The sequence below is a fragment of the Stegostoma tigrinum genome, chromosome 3 (genome assembly GCF_030684315.1).
Source record: "Stegostoma tigrinum isolate sSteTig4 chromosome 3, sSteTig4.hap1, whole genome shotgun sequence".
Classification (NCBI taxonomy): domain Eukaryota; kingdom Metazoa; phylum Chordata; class Chondrichthyes; order Orectolobiformes; family Stegostomatidae; genus Stegostoma; species Stegostoma tigrinum.
Window position 1 is genome coordinate 41,413,284 of NC_081356.1, and position 21,462 is coordinate 41,434,745.

Genomic DNA, 21,462 nt, shown 5'->3' on the forward strand with positions numbered 1-21,462 from the left:
CAATTATCCTGGAACACAAATGGGAACTTAGCTTCTCCTCTAACTTTTTCAGCACATCAAAATTTTCTGCTGTCCCATTCCATCTCATCCTTAAGACCCATTCAACCATCAGTGTGCTTAGTTCTACAACATTTCATGTCCGGCAACACCTCAAAATCTCACGACATGCAAATCCCACAGGGCTCTGTATCCTCCAATGTTGATGTCTTTTGCATCCCAGATTAGTGGGATGCAAAACACCCCACAACTGGCAGCCATGCCTTCAAGTAACTGGGTCTTAAGCCCTGGAATTCCCTCACTAAGCACTGCTGTATTTTAATCTCCCACTTCTGCTATAAAGTTCCAAGATCTCCTACATTGCTAACCTAAGATTTTTGCTAACACTTATGTTAAGTGTATTGGTGCTTGTTATCTTATTATATGTTTAAATAATCCAGCTGCTGTGGTAATGATAAGGACATAGTTCGCAAGTGGATTTTAATTTTTAAAGTTGAGTGTAACACGCAACTAGTCATGCCCAATACTGTCCTGCACAGTTCTCAATTCAAACTATTCTTTCTCACTAAGACATAAAGTGCATTCAAGATTCTTTACTTTAACAAACCATCCAATTTTAGTGAACAGCATGGCTGCAGTCATCTTTCATACACGGGACAGATACTGGATAATGAGGTTTAAATCATTTAATCTGGTAATTAATAAGGATACAGCACAGAATATGCATTCAAAAATCTAAATCCAATGAAGAATGCTTCCACAAAAAAAAAACTGATGCAGACAAACATTACTAAGCAGCTGCTTATTCAGCACAGGCGAACAATCTGGTTTTTGTTCCTAAATCAATGTTGCACAACGCCATTTGACAGAGTTTGTGGCCTGATTGAACAAAGGCCAAGGTTCAACAATCTTACTAAAAGCACTTGCAACATTACTGCACCATTCTGAGGTTTGTAGTGCACACAGATTGATCTCCCTTCCCTTATTCAACCGTGGCAGATACTCCAGAGGAAGTTAATACTTCAGCAAAACTGCCACATGAACCTCCTCTTCATTCACGCACATGTGCCAGAAACACTAACGTAAATAGTAGGAAAGCCAATTCGTAGTTGCCTAACAGTCGGGATATCAAAGAATTTTTACATCCCATTTAATGTGCAATTTTTCTGCAGCTTGGGTAACAAGCTCAAGGTGTGCATTTTGTAGCAAACTGTTCTGTGACAGCACTTAAATGGCATATTCTGTTCTCTACGTACTTGTTCACACTTTCAGCAACTGAGGAGAGTCTGTCAAGAAGTTAGAATGAAATGTGAAAACTGCTTGCAGCTTGCAAGGGATGCTGTTTAAGTGGTTCTTACAAAGATTGAGAGATCCAGTAAAAGAGAAGAGAGGGAGAAACAGGATAAGAAATAAAATGAAAATTAATTATTAGTTTGGTTTGGTGCCACTTCAGCACAACATTTATTCCTGTGCCATATGGTTCTATGTTCCAATGCAAGGTCTCAAAAGGAGGACACAGAACTCCACCTAAAATGTGAGGTGTCTCATTGCTGAGGCACTTCAATTTAAGAAAGGAAAATGAGGTAATGACAACAATAATAAAACAAAGGCACAATACCGCACGTGTGGGATGTCTAAAATGCAAACAGAAAGTGTTGGAGACACCCAGTAGGTCTGGCAGCATCTGGAGAGAAAAGAGAGAGACATGAGTCCAATGTTTCAAGTCCAGTATGATTCTTCTTCAGAAGAAGAGAAATGGAACCATTATTCCTATAGCCAAAGGTGGGGTAAATATGTGGAATCATTACTTTCCTGAAGCAGACAACAAATCAATTACCAGCAGCAGGCCTATAACCCCTCAATGCCTGTCTGTGGGGCGGAGGGTTAATGGGGTTATAGATTGTGGAGTGGTTCACTTTGTGCTGCAGTTGGTGATCCTGCAAGCCCTCCAGCCTCAAAAGATTGCTAACCACCCCTGACTGAAATAGGAAACCTGTCTGCAGCTTTCTCTCATGAGAATCTGAGCTTTAAGTAGCTGTGGTGATGGGAGATCTCTGCAGGATCATCCACTTGACATTTCTATCTGGAGGCAGTGGAAACTGTCTCAGCTTTGAGGTGGGACTTAAGTCATTGAGGACAGGATGTTCAATCATGGTACCTGCATCTCCTCCTGAGGCTGCGCACTGAATACCAACTGCAGTCAAGGAGATATATTGCACCATGATCACAGTGGATTTGGTTCTCAGGCAAAGGCATAAACTACAGTGGAGAATTTAGAACATGACCTAGAAACCTTCTGATAATGATATAATGATGGGAAGAAGAGCCCACTTCATTTCATGCTGCCTGGACTCTTACTGATGATCTTGACCATTAGCTTGATCCTTGATCGCTAGTTGCATCAATTTGCAACAGACTGAAAATCAATGCGGCTTCATAATTTTCCAAATGGGCCCCAGCCACCTCAATATATTCAACAGGATACACCCTTCTACAATCACAGGTAACCATCAACACAGTGCATTGAAAAGGCTAGAATGACAAGTGTCCATCCTGACCTGATGTGTTGAGGTTCACGTTCATAAATGCAGATCTAAACAATGAGCTAAAGTTTTGATCCCCGGAATGATGTAAAATGAGAAAAAGGTATGGCACACTCAATCGAATGACTATTGAAGAAGTGTCCCCATTGGCGTGACCTTACAGCATCCAGATAATGTGCAAGTCATAAGCACGAGGCCATTAACAGCCACAAAGACTGGAAGCAAACCAGGCACAACAGCCATAACAGATCATCATCATGTGTCCAAGCAGGAAGTGACAGCCTAGTTCACAATCCTACAGCCATGTCTATTTCGCAAACAAATAGTTAAAGGAGCTGCTTTGGCAACAGCCATCGCGTATGGTATGAGCACGTGTGTGTTGTGAACCTACAGGGTGACCCAGGCTATCACAGCCTCAGTGCTTGAGCCAAAAGACGCCAAATGTGGAGATGAGCATTCAGGAGCAGCCGCTCACACAGGAAGTTCAGGCCTGTGGCACTGAAGTCCAGAGCGAAAGATTGTGGATGAAGGACAGGTCAAGGAAAACATTCACAAGGCAAGGCTCGCCAGCAACAAATTAGCTTCCTGAATCAATTAGGATATTAGCATTGGCAAACGGTTGTGCCAGTCAAAGGTAACAGAGAGACATGGCCTGGCAGTGGCCACTTCCATCCTCACTGGACGTTATCAGTGCACTCTGCCAAAGTGACCATGGAGCTAAACGTCTTGGCCTCTAGGTTTTTAAGGGTGGCTATCATAGACCACGCTACCCAAATATGGGAGGTGACAGATGCCCATTTGCGGGGGCATCAGATTACCTCCGTGGCCACACAGACTCAGAAGGCGTTGGCATTTGCCTCCATCATTAGACTACACCACAGAGCAGGAGTTTTCATCTTGTACCCAATCAATGCATTGCCCTGGCTGCTCTGCCAGTCAAACAGAAAGGATCCCATTCCTTGTACATACATCAGTTGAATAACCACCACAAGCATTTCCTACAGGTATCCAGGCAGCTGCTATAACTCCTCCTTCCTTAGGCAAGCACAAGTACTGCAGCTGATCACGTAACCAGAGACACCATGTGCACGGCTCCTGTGGGACTAGGGCTATCGACTGAAGAAATGGATACTGACACCCCTCAGCAGAGGCACCAAAACCCTTGCTGTCTCAGTGCCACGACCATTAACTGAGCCACCAGCTGATCAAAATGTGCTGATGCTTTGATTTTTCTGATGGAGGAAGGCATAGACAGTGAGCATAGCAGATGATTGTGGTCTGCTGTACTCCTCGCAACAGGGCCCTGCTAACCCTAATGATTGACATATGCTTTGTGGAGGTGGGAGGGAGTTAGGGAGGAAGAGATGGAGGGAGGAGATGGGGGGAAACAGACTGACCCAGTTCCACAAGTCTCTTCAGAGGACTTGGTTGACGCCTCAGACACAACTAGAATGGAAATGGAACACTGAACATTTCTCAATCAGGTATATTGCTGACCAGCCCAGGAAATGATGCTGTACTCAACTGGCCAAATACTTATTTATTAAATCACTTTTGATACTAAATCCACGCACTCCTCATTATACTGCACCCAGTCACTTCCTCTGCTACCAGGGCTTGAGTGTTGGTTCACCAGCTGTGGTCAATAAAAGTGACACCTTGCTGACAGCGCCTCCAGGAAAGGATCACACATGCATCCACTGCTGATTGGTGCCTCCCTCTTCCTCAACTTCCCCATAAAACAGCTGTCACTTAATGACTGCTAGTTCTTCATTAAATCTTACCCACTTCATTGGTGTCTCACCTTCCTCCTGCATCCACAGCCCCGAATTGTCTCCCTCTACCAGTCTATAACCCACTGACCAATCTCAGGTCTATAATACAGAGCGATCAGCCCCATCTCTCTTTTATTCTGAAGCTATTCCAAAGATCCACGATCCTTCAACAAGCCTAAAGTGCCAAATTCTTCCTCCAAGGCATAAACATCACTGGCTCCTAAGTCAAGGGATGCATGTTGTGAGCATCTCCCGCCCAAGCCCTTCAAGGAAGGTATTCAGAAAGATGTTAAATCCCAGGGAATAAGCCTTGTCTACACAATACTGATGGCAAAAATTAATTTCTGTGGCCTAACTGCTTATTCCCTGGAGATAGGTGCGGGTTAGGGTAATGTGCATGTAAAACAGCATACTGACAAGCACCTTGCACACTCCCATTGCAATTTTGCACACAGGAGGTGTGATGTGGGCTATTTGAGCCTCATTGCTAGGCAGTTTTCAGTCAGGACCCTTCAGAACAGGGGACAAATGGGAGAGAGATCCAAAGAGATCTTTCTGGAGGGAGGATGACAACTTCAAGGCATGCTTCCTTAGAAGAGGCTTTGCAGCGGGTTTATAACTCATTCAACGATACCACTATTGGTAGTGCCTTGGGGTCCCACAAGGAGGTAGACCAGATCAACTTTACTAACACCTTCCACCCCAATCTCCAATTCATTTGGACCATCTGATATTTCCCTCTCCTTCAGGGACCTCTATCTCTGGTAGCCGCCTCAACACAGACATCTATTTCAAACCCACTGACCCTCCCACAAATACCTGAGCTACACTTCCTCTCACCCACCCCCCCCTCCAAGATGGCAATCTCATACTCCCAATTCTTCCAACTCTGCTGTATCTGCTCCCAAGAAAACATTCCACTCCGAGACGTTCTCCTATTTCAAAAGTCTGCAACTTCTTTCCAATGAGAGAAAATACCCTCAACTGCAGCACTTGCATTTCTTGCAATTCTGTCCACAATCCCCGTCCCCACAACTGAAATAAAGGACAGAGTCCCCCAGGTCCTAATATGTCACCCTGCCCAACTCCACATCCGGCACATCATTCTCCACCACATACAATCAGACCCCACCAAACAGACATTTCCCTCCCATCCCATCTGCTTTTTGTAGGGGCCACTTACTCCGTGACTCATTGTCTGCTCCAGTCCCCACTAACCCCACCACACCCACCACCTTTCTCTGCAACCACAGGAAGCATTACATCTGCCCCTACACCTTCACTCAAGGCCCAAAACAAACTTTCCATAGCTGACAGGAGTTCACTCGTACATCCTCCAAACTGGTCTACTGTCTCCGCTGTTCCCAATGTGGCCTCTATGTCAGAGAGGCCAAGCAATGACTCCAGGATCATTTTGCCAAGCATCTGCATTCTATACATAATTGACAACACCTTCCTGGTACAAACGATTTTAACTCCCACTCCCATGATGACATGTCTATTCTGGGCCTCCTCCAGTACCACAATGATCCACAAACTGGAGGAGCAACACCTCATATTCCACTTCGGGAGCCTACAGCCTGATGACCTGAACAGAGAATTCAGTTTTAAAATCTCCCCAGCCCCAGTCTCATACCATGTCTAACACTCCCTCATCCCCAACCCCTTGACCTGACAACCCATCCATCATCTTCCCCACCTATCTGCCCCACCTCTGCCAATGAGGAATCCCTACTTAACCCCGACCTGCAACCTATCACCATCCCACCTCCTTTCCTTCAGCCCCACTCCTCCTCCCTCTATTTCCCAGACCCCTTCCCCAGTTCTGAAGGGTCCTGACCTAAAATGTCAACTTCCCTGCTCCTCTGATGCTGCCTGACCCGTGTTCTCCATCTCCACACTATGTCGACGACTCCTCATCTGTTCTAAGGGGTCATCCCTTCATTGAGGCTTGTGCTCTTGGGTCCTAGTCTGTCCTACTAGTGGAAACATCACTCTGCCAGCTCTCAGTGTTCTGAGAGTTTCAATGAGATCTCCCCCTCATCCTTCTTAACTTCCCAAGTATAGCCAGAGTCCTCAACTGCTCTTCATATGATAAGCTCTTCAACCCCGGCAGCATTCTTGCAAACCCCCTCTGGACTCCCTCCAACACCAGTACATCCTTCCTTAAATACAGGGCCCAAAACAGTTCACAATATTCCAAATGTAATCCGGCCAGAGTCTTTCACAGCCTCAACAGTAAGTCCCCGATCTTAGTATTCATTTCCAGAGGATTAGAATGTAATAGTTCAGATTCTCCTGTATCTGCAGTTCCTACTACCACAATGCTAACATTGCATTTTTCCTTCCTAACTGACTACTGAAGTTACTTGTTAACCTTGAGAGCCCTGAACTAGGACTTGCAAGTCCCAATGTGCCTCGGATTATGGAGGCCTTTCCCCATTTAGAAAATTAGTCTATCCCACAATTCTTCCTATGAACATACCCTGACACTGCCACATTGTATTCCCTCTGCCACTTCTTTGCCTACTCTCCTAGCCTGTCCAAGTCCTTCTGCAGCATTCCAACTTCCTCAACACTACCTGGCCCCACATCTATCCTTGTGTCACTACAAACTTAGCAATAATGCCCTTAGTTCCTTCATCCAGATTGTTAATGTATAACATGAGCAGTTGTGGATCCCAAGACTGGCCCCTGCAAAACTCCATTAGTTAATGGCCTGTGATCCTGGAAGGGACCCCCTTCATCTCTGCTCTCCACTTTTTGCCAGTCAGTCCAAATCTTCATCCATGTCAGTACCTTGCCCCTAACACCATGGGCTCTTATCTTATTTAGCAGCCTCTTGACCAGCATATTGTCCAAGGCCTTCTGGAAATCCAAATCCATCATGTCCACTGGCTCTCCTTTAAACTTGCTCATTGCCTCCACTAAATTCTAAACAGAATTGTCAGGCATGAAGCTATGCTGACCCAGCCCTATTTTACTTTGCACTTCCAAGTACTCTGCAATCTCATCCTTGCTAATGCACTTTAAGATCTTATTAACAACCAACATCAGGCAAATAGACCTACAGTTTCCAGTCTTTTGCCTCCCTCCCTCACCGTCAATGCCTCTACAAATCTCCTCAGCAATCTCCTTCAGAACTCACAGGTGTAGTTCAGCTGGTCAGAATTATTCAGCTTCAGACCTTTCGACCTCATCAAAGCCTTGTCCTTAGTGACAGCCACTACACTCCCCTCTATCCCTCACAGTCTAGGTTCAGGTACCATGTCTTCCATTGTGAAAATTGATGCAAGGCACTAATCAGTTCATCTGCCATTTTGGTTCTGCTGGTAATTAGGCTTGCCTACACATAAGCAGATATTTATAAAGCATTCCATTGCCAAGTAATGAAAGCACGAGCAATGAAGGAAAACAGATTATGAGCAAATAGGACAACCAACTATATTTCGTTAAAGAAATAAGATTATGGAAAAGTGAAATAAACAAAGTACTCTTTACAAAATCAAGGATTTTCTAATATTCAAAAAAATAAGTGAATTAATTTAATGTTAATTTTTTTGGTACACATGATGTGGGCATAGTCAGCTAGACAAGCATTTATTCAGTCTAAATGCACTTGAGAAGGTGGTAGTGAGCTGCTTTCTTGGGACTGCAGTGGTGTTATAACATTCAGTGCTGCTGGAGGGAGTGTTCCAAGATGTTTACCTGGCAAAAGGTGAAGGAATGCTTACATTGCTTCAGGCCAGGGTGGTGAGCTGCTTGGAGAGGAACTTGCAGGTGGTGTTCCCATGTATCTGCATCCAATGTCATTCTAGGTGGTAGGGGCCATGGGGGATTAGAAAGTGTTGTCAAAGGTGTCTTAGGAAGTTGCTGCAGTGCATCTTGTGTGTCAGTGCAGGAGAAAGTGAATGTTGAAGGTAATTGATAGGGGCATAATCAAGCAATATGCTTTGCCCTGGATGGTTCTGAACACCTTCTCTGATGTTGGAGCTGCATCCATTCAGGTAAATAGAGGTTTCTTCAGCATAATGACTTGTAATGCCAACGATTGACTGGCTTGTGGCAGGTGGTGAGTTACTCAACAGAATTCGTAGCCTCTGACCAACTTTTGTAACCACAACATTTCTATGGTTAGTCCAGCTCTGTTCTGGTCAATGGTGGCATTGGAAGATTTATTGATGATGATGATATTCAACTGCATCATCATCATCAAGAGGCAGTAGTTGGATTACTGTATTTGAAATAATCACGGCATGGCAGTAATGTGGTGTGAGTTTCAGTTGTCACCTGACAGGCCAAGCCAGAGTCTTGCTACATTTGGGTATGGGCTGTTTCAGAGTCGAAGGTGTGAAAGGTGCATTGCTAGTAAGAGACTAAGACTTTTTCCTGAAGGAGTGTCTCGGCTTGAAACATCAGCTTTCCTGCTCCTCTGATGCTGCTTGGCCTGCTGTGTTCATTCAGCTCTACACCTTCAGATCACCTACGTTTCAGATTCTCCAGCATCTGCAGTTCCTACTGTAAGAGACTAAGAGTCCTGGGTTCAAGCCCCACCTACTCCAGTGGGTGTAATAACACCTCTGAACACACTGATCAGAAAAATATCTACTGAGGAACTCCTGCTAAGGTGTCCTGCAAATTGCATGACTGACAAGTGCAACCACTACTTTGTTAGATTTGACTTCAAATAGTGCAGAGCTTTATTCCTAATTTCCATTGACTTGATACTAGTTGGTCAAATGCCAAATTGTTGACAAGTGTAGTCATTTATTGTACAGCTCAGCTTTATTCAGGTACCGAAAGAGAGAAGGAAAATTTAGAAATGTATTAAAAACCTAAATGAGAAGCCATACTTCAGTAATTTTCAGTGCCAAATTAGTTGTTTGTTAGTAATTTAAAGCCATCATATGCTTCATGGGTATTTGCACTTGTATTAAGAATTAACTTTGCTGAAAATAAGGCACATTTTATTAATTAGGTCTTTTCTTTTTTGGCTGCAGCGCATTTATTTTGTATCTTTGGGCTAATACAAATGCAATGAATAGAATGATGTGCATGTATGAGGAATGTGCAATAAGGTGATATTTCTTATGAAGCTAATGAGAAAGTGGCATAAGTCAGACAACTGTATCAGCTAGTGCCTGAATGGAAAGTGTAATTTGCATATACATTACAACAAACAATTATGGCATTTACACTATTTGGAAAGAAAAACCTGGTCCAGTGTTTCTCAACACTTGAGATTTATGTTTATTAGAAAACAGTGGCAGTCTCAATTCTAAATTAAGGGTGATACAATAGTTTGGTGGTTAGGCCTGTTGCCTCAGTGCCACGGACCAGGGTACAATTTCAGCCTTGCGTGACTTTCTCCTCAAGTCTGTGCAGATTTCTGCCAGGAGCTCCAGTTTCCTCCTAGTCCAAATGTGGGGTTTAAGGATATTGGCCATGCTAAATTGCCTGATAGCATCCAGAGATGTGCAGGCTAGATGGCTGAGCCATGACAAATGTGGCATTACAGGAACACAGCTGAGGCCAGGTCTAGATTTGATTTTTCTTTGGAGGGTCCAGGTAGCTATGGGCTGAATGGCCTTTTCCACACTATTCAATAGTGATTCTACAATTCCAAATCACAGTACATGGCACACAGTCTAGCAATGTGGCAAATCCTATATTTTGCTAACAAGCTAGCCATCAACCTGGGCTTAAAGTGCAGCAGTCTGTCTACTTCCAAGTGAGAATGTCTATTAACCATCCTGGTGAAGCTATGAGAGAATACATGCCTGCCAAGCAGAAGTATGTAATAAACAGAGCTAAGCAATCCCAAAGACAACAGAGTTCATTAAAGCTCCATAGTCCTGCCACATCCAGCTCTTAATGGTGATGGTAATAACTAAATGGGAGGAGAAAGTTCCACAAGGATCTCCATCCTCAAAGATGGCATTATCAGAGGATGGGCAGAAATCTGAAGCTGAGGCCACATTCAGATCACCCATGATCTTCCTGAAAGCAGAGCAGGATAAAGTGAATGAGTCTACTGTTGTTATTAATTCATGTGTTTCCAAAACCTTTTTATGGAGTGACCCCAGGGCATTAAAAACTTCTGGCATTGAAATTTAATTCCATTGTTTACCATTTCCAAGTTAGTTATCTGTGAGCAGAGTGTTCATACCCCATCATACCAGCAATTACAAGTGTCTGACAGACAATTCAGGGCCTTAGAAGGCCATCCCCTACCACTAGCAAAGACCAAAAGCCCTGGAAATTTGTGCTCCAGAACTAAATGCACCTCTAGCCCAAGCTGTTCACCACAGCTACAAGGCCATATATTCTGATCATTCTGTTTAGAGATGTAATGACACACCTTTGGAACAGATGGGACTTGAATGCAGGCCTTATTGTTGAAGTCAGGAAATTAACAACAGCCTTTTCTGCAAAATGAACATTTCACAAAGTTAATTATTGCTCAGGTGTGTCTTGTTCATGAAAAGCAAGTCAAATCCAACTAGGCTAACTATTGCCCAAGTCTGTGCTCAATCAGTAAGCTGCCACAGTGTTTTTAAATGGCATTTACTCATCAATAACATGGTCAGTCTAGGTTTCCCCTTGAATCAGTTGGGTCTAATGAAGCCTGAGTCCAACTGTGGGCAAGTGAATGGAATGAATTCTTGACAGGAGGTAAGTGATTACCCTTGGCAATAAAGGCACAGTATACATTAAGGACTGCAACAATTCATGGATTAGAAATTCAAAGAGAGACTAGATTCATACATAGATTCCCTATATTATGGAAACAATTCCACTGACCCTCAGGGCATCCCATGCAGACCCATCCACCTAATCTACACATCCCTCAACACTACAGGCAATTTAGCATGGCCAATCCACCTAACCTGCACTTTTTGGACTGTGGGAGGAAACTGGAGCACCCAGAGGAAACCCACACAGACACAGATAATGTGCAAACTCCACACAGACAGTTGCCTGAGGCTGGAATCGAGCCCAGGTCCCTACAGAGGCAGCAATGCTAACCACTGAGCCACCATGCCATCCCAAATGACAATAAACAGGTAGGATAGTCCTAATGACCAGGGAGTTCAGAACCATGGTCAGTGCTAAGGATACAGGGCAAGCCATTTAGGGCTAGGGCGTTGTGGGGTGGTCAACAGTTTCTTCTGTTTGTTGAAGTGGTGGTGACAGATAAGTTTACTGCTGGCATTGTGCTGGAGGTTACAGAAATGACACATTCAGTCTTTTGAATGTGGAAGCTGATGGATAAGGTGGTGAGGACAAGAAGAGCCCTATTCTGATTCAGGGAGGGACAGATGGGTGGAGGAGGTCAGAAGTGCTGCAAATGGAGGAGACATGGTCAAAGATCCTATAAATAATTAAGGAGGGTCATCAACATAGGAAAGTGAAAGACCTTTTGGAAACACTGGTGTCGAAGAAAGTGATGGGACAATAAAATTGAGAGAATGAAACAGTCCTTCAAAAGAGAGATGCAGGGTTGGAGGAAGGGTAGTCAAGGTAGTTGTGGGCTTAAGTATATTTTCCAAGGTGTCCCAACCCCAGGAGATGGAGGTGGGAATTAAGGAAGGGAAGAGAAGGTTCAGTTGGGTCATGTGAAAGAGGAAAACTCAAAGCTAAGTTTGTATCTGTGCTGTCTCCTGAACTGGAACAATCATGAATGTGCTAGCAAAACAGGGGCAAATTAGGTGACCCAGTTAAGCCTTGAACAAATGTTGCACATACCCTATAAAAATGCAGGAATAATTACTGCCCTTACAGGTCCTTAAAGCAGTACCTTTGATTTCAAGGAAGCAAGTGGCACCCAAAGAAAGTTGTTCAATGTGAGGATAAATTTAGCCAGGCAGTAAGGATGGTGAAGGACAGGAACTGGCTGGACCTCCATTCAAGGAGGTAAGCAAGGGGCCCTAGGGTCATTCTTCACCACACAAATTGAACCTTCAATTAGCCCCCTCCCACTGTCATACACTCGTCCCTTTCGGCAAAAGTACAGGAAACATCACTTGTTCTACTTTTCTGACTATCCCAAACATACTGGGAAGATTGTTTTTCCAACTTACTTGTGCTTCTTTCCATTTCAAACTTCATTCAGTGGGGAGACCAATACTGTTGGGGTGGCACTTTTACAGGAATCCCTATCCAATCCACAAACAAGATTCTGGGCTTCCTGTCATCAGCATTTGAATTCTCTAACACCCACTCTGATCTCCTGTCCTCAGCCTACAATGTTGTTCTGTAAACAAATACAAAGACTAAAAACAGCACCTCATCTTTCAGCTGGTGATTGCACAATATTCTGGACTCAATTCAGTGGCTTCAGATTATAGCCTCTACACTCAGTGCAGCTGTTGGTTGAGGTTCTGTTATTCCCATTTACACTACTCTAGACCCATCTTTACTTGTCCTATTACCACTTGTTTTGCCCCAACATCCTTGCTGTTTAATTTCATCTGCTTTCTGCCCTATCACAGGCCTTTTATCTCAATTTTCCTGCCTCAATTAAAACATGTTACATTTCTAACTTCTTAGTTCACTGACACAAATGTTGTGCAGATAGTGCCTGACCCATTGGGCACGCATGTTTTTATTTTACTTCCAATTTCCAGCATCCGAGTAAACACTGTCTGCATAAGAATGCGACGTGGCTTTGTACAATCCAGAGAAAGGAGAACAATTTCTTTTCCTCCAGTGGTGGTACGGGAAGGAGGATTGTACTTGTTACTCTGATAACTATTTCATTAAAGGCATTTAAAATCAGCTCACAGGAATAAAAGCAGTTAACAAGATTTAGTTCCTGCTGATTTAAGGACAACGTTGTAGTCTGGCTCGGCCAGGGGAATCAGCTGCTCTTTCCTGATATCAATCAGGCTACATCACTTTTCAAAGCTAATTGCTTCGCTTTTAGTAAGCGATCACGCCCGATGAACATCGAGCCACCACCTCCTAACTCGGATAGAAGATTTAAAACACTATCAGCTCGGCTTCTCGACCCTCACTGCAAACATTACCAACAAAATTCCATACACCTTTAAAACGGGAATCAAGTCCCGGCCGTTTGTGCAGTACGTGTGATGGGGAGGAATTCTCCGATGCAACGTGAGTGAAAGTGAGGAAGTGGTCGTGGAGTTTTTGTTAAAAATTACAATCCACAGTTATGTCCTGGGCTCCATGCTTACCCCTGGGTTGATGAAAGTTCGGGCGAGCCAGCCTGAACTGTACACAGGGGCGCTGGAGCTGGAGGAAACGAGGCGTTTAAAAAGCGGCTTATCATTGCCATCCCCTCCCCCTTCTCCCCTTCAGATGATTTGTAGAAAGAACAGACACACCAGGCTTCACCTATACCTAATAAGGTTATGAGACCCGGGTCGCGCGTTGACATTTATTTTGCAACACACTAATGTCCTGGGCAATTGCACAACTCGGCATGTTAACCTTCCCGGCCAAAGTTAAAGGAAAAAAACATAATTTGGGAAAGTAACAATCCTAATTTTAAAAAAAGTGTATTTTACTCACACACAGGATCGTCCATTTTCAGGGGTCTTGAAAGACGGATGGTGGCAGGGACAGTCTTGTCGATAAGTTCGTCAATAGACTGACCGGGAACAAGAAATGAACAGCAAAAAGATTATATACAAGTAACGCAGTCAAGAGTGTTCAATGTACAGAGTTCTCCTGTCTCCATTCGTTCCCCCGCGTCCCCAGCCCGATCCAAAAGTAACTGCAAAGAGGCAAAACAAAAATAAAGTTTGCCATGTTAATTAAGGATTTTTCGTTGTTTCCCCAACCAAATTCTCAGATGCAAAACCAGCATCTGTAATGTTTGCTGCTGTCTCTGAAGAAGGACGGAGTAAATTGGGAAAACATTATATGAATGGCATTATATATGATCAAACAATGAAAGTTGTAAAAAAAAAGTCCGGTAAGTACTTCATCGTCAACCATAAGTCAAAATTTGGAAGCAGTACGTTTGTACACACGGACACAAAAAAAAACATGAAAAATTAAATCACTGATAAAAAGCAACCGTGCTGCTGTTACCGCCAGTCCCAGAGTGTCCAACATTTCTTTTTTCTCTTTGTCTCCTGGTCCAATGTGCCTCTCTGAGAAGTCATCGTGCCTGGGCAAAATTCTGTCTATCAACCTGCTGCTAGCGTGGGGATGGGGAGGGCTGGAGCCCAGAAATCGAACGCCGATGCCGATCCCGATCCGCTGCTCGGGATTTCCCCGGGGGCTGCGTCTGCATAGAGCCAAGCTGCCCCCAGCAAAAGCCCGAGCTTTCGGGCAGGTGGACCGCAAGCCCACTGAGCCGACCAGGAACCCCCAGGATTTCGCACAACTTTGCATTTTTCGCCAAAATATACTCCTGTGTGTACTTGTGCTCCCTCTCCTTTTCACTCCCCCCCCCCCCAATTGCACAAAAAGCAATTCACTTCAGATAATGAACTAAACAGCAAGCCGAGCGGACCTGGCTTTTATAGACAGGCACCCAATCAAGTGACTACCTAACCATGACGTGTAGACAAGCCTCCCAAAACATTAGCTCAGAATACAATCAGTTGCTGTTTTCCCACTCTTGAAAAGTAGTAATTGGGATTTCCTGCTGTAATGCTCATATATTCGCACGCATCTTTGCTTAGTGGTGTCAGAAATTCACTCGTTTTTGCATAAACAAAGTGCCCAGAACGGAATACAAAAATGTAATTTTACGGAGTCATGCGAAGATTGTCTGGAGCTTGTGACTAATGCTGCCATCTGGTGTGAACATGATGGATGTTGTACTTATCTCAGTTCCAGTGTATTTAAGTGAGATGGTGAGAAAGATGCAACGCAAATAGGATGTTCTGCTTTATGTCTTAAATTTTCTTCCATCCACACATCATTGAGAATGCTGAAAGAGCCCCGGAACAAAACTACAGATAAATTGCAGAACACAAAGAGGTCACTCAGCCCATCCTGTCTGAATGGATACACTAACCACCCATTCTGATCCCACATACCAGTACTTGATCTGTGAAGATCCAGGTTCGTTTTGAGTGAGTTGAAGGTCTTTACTTCAAACACCAAACAGACAAGGAATTCCAAACACAAAACATCCTCTGGGTGAAAATGATTTTCCTCATCTCCTCTCTGACTGTTCTAAAAACCACCTCAAATCTGTGCACCTCATCTCCCACTCAATTCTTATGTCAAGCCAATCTGAAAAATCGACTCAGACATTAACAGGTGCATTTACGACTGAAATGAGAAATGGTTTGAAATAGGGGGCTGTAGGGACGTCTGTACAGACTTGACACAGAGCAGCCCAGAGGCTTCTTTGCTAATACCCTGTCCTGGATTAGGCTGCTGGCAATGAACAGGATTGACATTAATGATAATGGGAACTGCAGATGCTGGAGAATTTCAAGATAATAAAATGTGAGGCTGGATGAACACAGCAGGCCAAGCAGCATCTCAGGAGCACAAAAGCTGACGTTTCGGGCCTAGACCCTTCATCAGAGAGGGGGATGGGGAGAGGGAACTGGAATAAATTGGGAGAGAGGGGGAGGCGGACCGAAGACGGTGGAAAAACTGCTCTATGTCCGACCGTGACTGGTATTCGTTGATGTGTGGTTGTAGGGGGACAAAGGTGCAGGACATGGTCGAGCAGTTTCAAGGCCGAAGAGATTACAAGAGAGTTGCAATGGGAGAGAGATTCCCTGAGGTTGGTCCGGACGGAGGAGGGTAACTTCTTCAGGTTAGGCATCCCTGGAAGAGGCTTCGCAGTGAGGTTAAAATAGTATCAGAGATAATGGGAACTGCAGATGCTGGAGAATTCCAAGATAATAAAATGTGAGGCTGGATGAACACAGCAGGCCAAGCAGCATCTCAGGAGCACAAAAGCTGACGTTTCGGGCCTAGACCCTTCATCAGAGAGGGGGATGGGGAGAGGGAACTGGAATAAATAGGGAGAGAGGGGGAGGCGGACCGAAGATGGAGCGAAGACGGCGGAAAAACTGCTCTATATCCAACCGTGACTGGTTACCCTCCTCCCTCCGGACCAACCTCAGGGAATCTCTCTCCCATTGCAACTCTCTTGTAATCTCTTCGGCCTTGAAACTGCTCGACCATGTCCTGCACCTTTGTACCCCTACAACCACACATCAACGAATACCAGTCACGGTTGGACATAGATTACAAGAGAGTTGCAATGGGAGAGAGATTCCCTGAGGTTGGTCCGGAGGGAGGAGGGTAACCAGTCACGGTTGGATATAGAGCAGTTTTTCCACCGTCTTCGCTCCATCTTCGGTCCGCCTCCCCCTCTCTCCCTATTTATTCCAGTTCCCTCTCCCCATCCCCCTCTCTGATGAAGGGTCTAGGCCCGAAACGTCAGCTTTTGTGCTCCTGAGATGCTGCTTGGCCTGCTGTGTTCATCCAGCGTCACATTTTATTATCTAGGATTGACATTAATTTCTTCTTTCATGGCATGTTATCATCATTGGAAATGTGAGCTTTTGTTACTTAATTGCCCTCTGCTAGGCAATTTCAGAGGACACTCGAGAGTCAACCACAAACCAGGTTAAAGACACGAGAAAGATAGTTGGGTTTTTGCAATAATTGACAATGATCACCCTTACTGACACTAGCTTTCAATTCCTGATTGGACACTGAAAAGGATATGTGCTTTGCCCTAGTAGTTTAAACAGCAACACTCACACACCTTACAGCAAGTTGTTTGTTATGCAACTTATAAGGAGAAATTGGCACCTCTGTCCAACTAGGAAGAGATTGGTTTCATTGCCATCAGTTTGAAATGACAACCAGTCTCCTTGTAGGGAATTAACAACTGGGGCTGTCGGATGATGTGATCATCAGTGGGATTTACTTAAATATCTGAGGCAGGCAGCTCTCCAAAGACATTGCCGCTAACTGAACAGGCTGTGTGACTAACTAATGGAAATTATAGGGTAGGATTCTGCCTTTCTGCCTCTAGATAATTCTCCAAATGGACATCCTAACAGATGAAGCATTTCTAGCTGGACAACGAGTGGAAAGCCTCCAGATCATTTAAAAAAAATCTATAGCTGATAATTATTTAACACAAAAGATACAGATGTTGCTGGCAAGGCCACCATTTATTGGTCAAACTAATTGAACCGAGTGGCTTGCCAAAAGGCATTTCAGAGTGGGTTTAGAGTCAGGCAGATTTTCCTTCCCTGAAGAACATTAGTGAAGCAGCTAAATTGTTAACAACAAACAACACATTAAACTAGTATTTAATTCCAGATTACTGTATTGAATTAACATTTCAACATTTACAATACAAGGTTTTGAACTTGTGTCCTTTGAACTACTAGTCCAGTGACATTATTACCATACCAATACCTCCAATGACAGCAAAGCTCACAAGTGAGGGCTCCTTAAAACTTGGTTCTTCCAACGTACATTTAAACCCTTCAAACTTGAATAAGTGATTCATCTTTCTGAAGACATGCATCTACTGATTTTACATTCTGTTAGTAGGTGTAAGTTCCCTTCTGGATTCATGTGAAATGTGTTAACACTATATTAGGGTCTTTCATTGGTCAGAAAACTGACTGATCAAAATAAAATTGGACACCTGACTGAGCTGGGAAGGTCCTGCTTGAAAGTGGATCTTCAATTTCAGTGTGTTTTCTAAGATATTAAATTCAGAATGTCAGATTAAATCAGAGCCCCTTTTCAGCCAGAGATACAAATACCCTGTGGTTCAAGTCACAGAAGAGAATGGAGTGGTTTCTTTGCTAACATTGTCCTCTCAAAACCCTGAAGAGAATTAAGTGCAGTAATGAATTATCTACCTTGTTGTTTGTGCTAATATGTATATTAAGTTTTATTCATTCACAGGATGTGGGCATCACAGACCAGGCCAGTACGTATTACCTATCCCAAACTGCTCATAGGACATTTGAGTGTCAACCACATTGCTAAAGGTCTGGAATCACATGCAAGCCAGATCAAGTTAAGGTTGGTAGTTTCCTTCCTTAAAAAAAATTAGTGGACCAGGTGGGGTCTTCCAACAATGGACAGTGATCACCGTTAAACCCCTATTTCTAAATATTTATTGAATTCAAATTCCAGGATGGCAGGATGTGAACCCAGGGCCCCTGAACATTACCAGGGTCATGAAGTAATTTGTCGTAGATGTCCATTTTCCAGATGTCATCAGGATGCAGGTATCTATATGTTTTTTTTCTCTTGATTACTCAGTTCACCCTTTTACAATTTATTTACCTACGTTTTTATATGTCAGACATGAAAGAATCACATTTAGAAGTGTGGTTTACATGAAATGTTCATAAAGTTCAAGGAAACACAATTGAACAGAGGCAAAACACATCAATTGGCAAGCACAACATTCCGCTAAAATATCATCGACGTGAAACGTTAGCTCTGTTTCTCTCTCACAGGTACCTCCTGAACCAGAAATTTCTATTTAAGCTGAAAGTGGGAATAAAAACTACCAATTATGAATCAAGACAGTTAAGGGACCAATTAAAAAAAACACATTCTGTTTAAATTGTTCGGAATAATTTTTAGAAAAAAACATTTTGTCTCACAAAGGAAAGAAACCAGATACTAAAAACAGCAAGTTTTTAAAATGCTACATTTTCAAAAATATTGCTAAGATAGATTATATAGTAGCATTCTGTGGTTTTGATATGTCTGTTTTCACAAGAGAGACTTGTGTCTCTTGGGGAAGCTTTTTGGTTAAGCTCATGGAGCTCCAAACTGCTAGTAAGTATAGCGTGCAGAAACCCATCAAGATGGAAGACTGCAACTCATTGGCCATTCACAAAGGTTGTCTTGATTTCACAATTTATAGTAGACAAACATCCATTCAGACTGAGGTGGGTAAAGCAAAAAAAATCTCTAACTCTTAACTTGAAAAGCTTCTGTGCATCCAGTGTCAGTCTGTCCTTCTTTTTAACATTGACTGAAAGCACTGCAACCAGTGGTGTTGACAGTGTTGTAGCAGATCATTTGGTACAAGCAGATTTTCCTTGCAAGCAGGGTGCATCCATTTCAGGAAAGCTGCAATGGAAGCTCTTCCAAATTGAATGCCGGGGAAGACAAAGGTATCCCAACTGAGATGCACAGTGCTTTAGGCATTGATGGTGGAGATGATCAGTAGGAGCGATGCAATGGTGCTGCAGGAGTTTCTCAAAGAACACCCTCAGCAGGGTGTTCTTAATGGGCTGATTTATTGTCACATAGGGTCAACTTCTAGAGACTAATTCTAAAGGACAAAGCTCTACTGACCTCATGTCAGTAGTCAGCATCACTATATTCATTATCACCTGGCATCTGCCACAAGTCAAATCTCACTATAAATCCTTGAATGAAGGTTTTACCAGAAGCCAAACTGAGACAGGGCAAAACTAGATGAGATTAAGTGGTCAACAGATGACAAAAGGCAATATTAGCAATACCCTTCACAGGAGATCATTCAGCAACATGGGCCTGGCTGCAAAGGGCCCTCAGCACTTCCTGGCACTGAAAATATTGAACATGTTGGCAGTTTCTTGCCTTGTGCCCCTTCTCAATGCCTAGCACACTCTCATTCTGCTATCTGGACAGATGAAGAAGCTGCTGTTGGTGTGACCATGTCTTATCCCTGCATCCCCCAGCCTCCACTCATACTAAAATTCCCTTTCCGAGTTCCTGCTTTCAGACATCTAATCGTTGGCACCAGTCATTCCACATGAGCACGGGGAAGAGAAAAAAAATAGCCACAGCTCACCCCTATTGAAAAGACCCCATCAATTGATCTGACACTCAATCACAGCCGCCAGTTAATGACACTGTGTTTACTTTGAAAGCTGACCTAGAGTTAAGATCAGTAGTTCCTTTGCTTACTGTGATATGACTGTACCATTCATAAACAAAATTTTTCATTGTATTTTGGCACATGTGACAATAAATCAACCCATTAAGTAGATTAACATATTGTGTATCTCAGGGTCAAGTAGGCTGCAACCAGACCAAGGTAAAGAGTTGGCCTGTTTTGCCAGCTCACCAGGGGACTTACCGGAGATATGGAGCACTGCTGTCCCAGTATCTGTCACACTTGCTGTATGACAGATCACCTACCCTTGCCCCCCCAACCCATTTTTTCATGAGAAGATGCAGCATCACAACCCGAAAATGGACAATGTACCTGCAGAAACATTTCCTACAGACTGTCTTCAGACATTTTCCAATAACAAAATGTTCCAAAAAGTTAATTTGCCCAGTCATTTAAATACTGCAGGGCCCATCATGATCTTTCACACCTCATTGTTTCAAATATGGATAACACAGGAGTTGCCATGACCTTTTTTCACAGAATTACAAAGTTGTTACAAGATAGGAAGAGGCTATTTGGTCCATCATATCTTAACTGTTGTGTCAAAAAGCTTTTCCTCATGTTGCTTTTGCTTCTTTTGCCAATTGGTTTAGATCTATATCCTTTGTTCTAAATCTTTTCACAAGTGGGACCAGTTCCTGTTTACTCTGTCCAGACCTGTCATGATTTTGAATATCTATATCTTCTAGCCCTTTAAGTTAGTATTGTTTCTCCATTTTCTTCCTACCAAAATGAATCACTTATCCACACTGACAAACTCGTGCCACACATCCATACATTCCACCAGCTTGTCTGTGTTTTTTAAAGTTCTACACTATCTTCCTCACAGTTTAGACTACTTCTAAGTTTCGTGTCATTTGCAAACCTTGAAATGGTGACCTGCAGACCAAGATCAAGGCTGTTAATATAATTTGCGAAAAACAAGGGTCCAAACCCTGACCTCTGTTGTTCAAATCTAGAATCCAGGTATCACATTGGCAGGCTGTACTGTGGAACATAAGGATAATTATTAAGAATTATTGAATTCTTAATCTGACAATGAAGCTAACCACTTATAGAGTGAGGTATGACTTTCCATTTTCAAGCCCCATTCTTCACCATGCGACAATGAGGAGGGAAAGGAGCACCTTCATTTATTTGATCATTTCTAGTAGTTGAAGCCCACTGGCATTCCATCTCAGAATAATTCTGTCATATTCATATTGGCTGCTATTTGGATTCATCTTTTCTTCAGCTGGTGACCTTGGACTGCACCAAA

The 21,462-nt window shown here is 43.4% G+C and overlaps 1 protein-coding gene across 1 annotated transcript in view; it reads right to left on the reverse strand.

Moving 5' to 3' along the window:
• Window positions 1-14,764, reverse strand: part of gldc (glycine dehydrogenase (decarboxylating)) — a 195,755-nt gene extending 180,991 nt beyond the window's left edge. Inside the window, exons 1-2 of the mRNA XM_048527590.2 lie at window positions 14,378-14,764; window positions 13,853-13,931 (exon numbers count right to left, since the gene is read on the reverse strand). Of these exons, the coding sequence (XP_048383547.1) occupies window positions 13,853-13,931; window positions 14,378-14,683 (385 nt within the window). The 5' untranslated portion in view covers window positions 14,684-14,764. The remainder of the gene's footprint in view (window positions 1-13,852; window positions 13,932-14,377) is intronic.
• Between the last annotated feature and the right edge of the window lie 6,698 nt (window positions 14,765-21,462).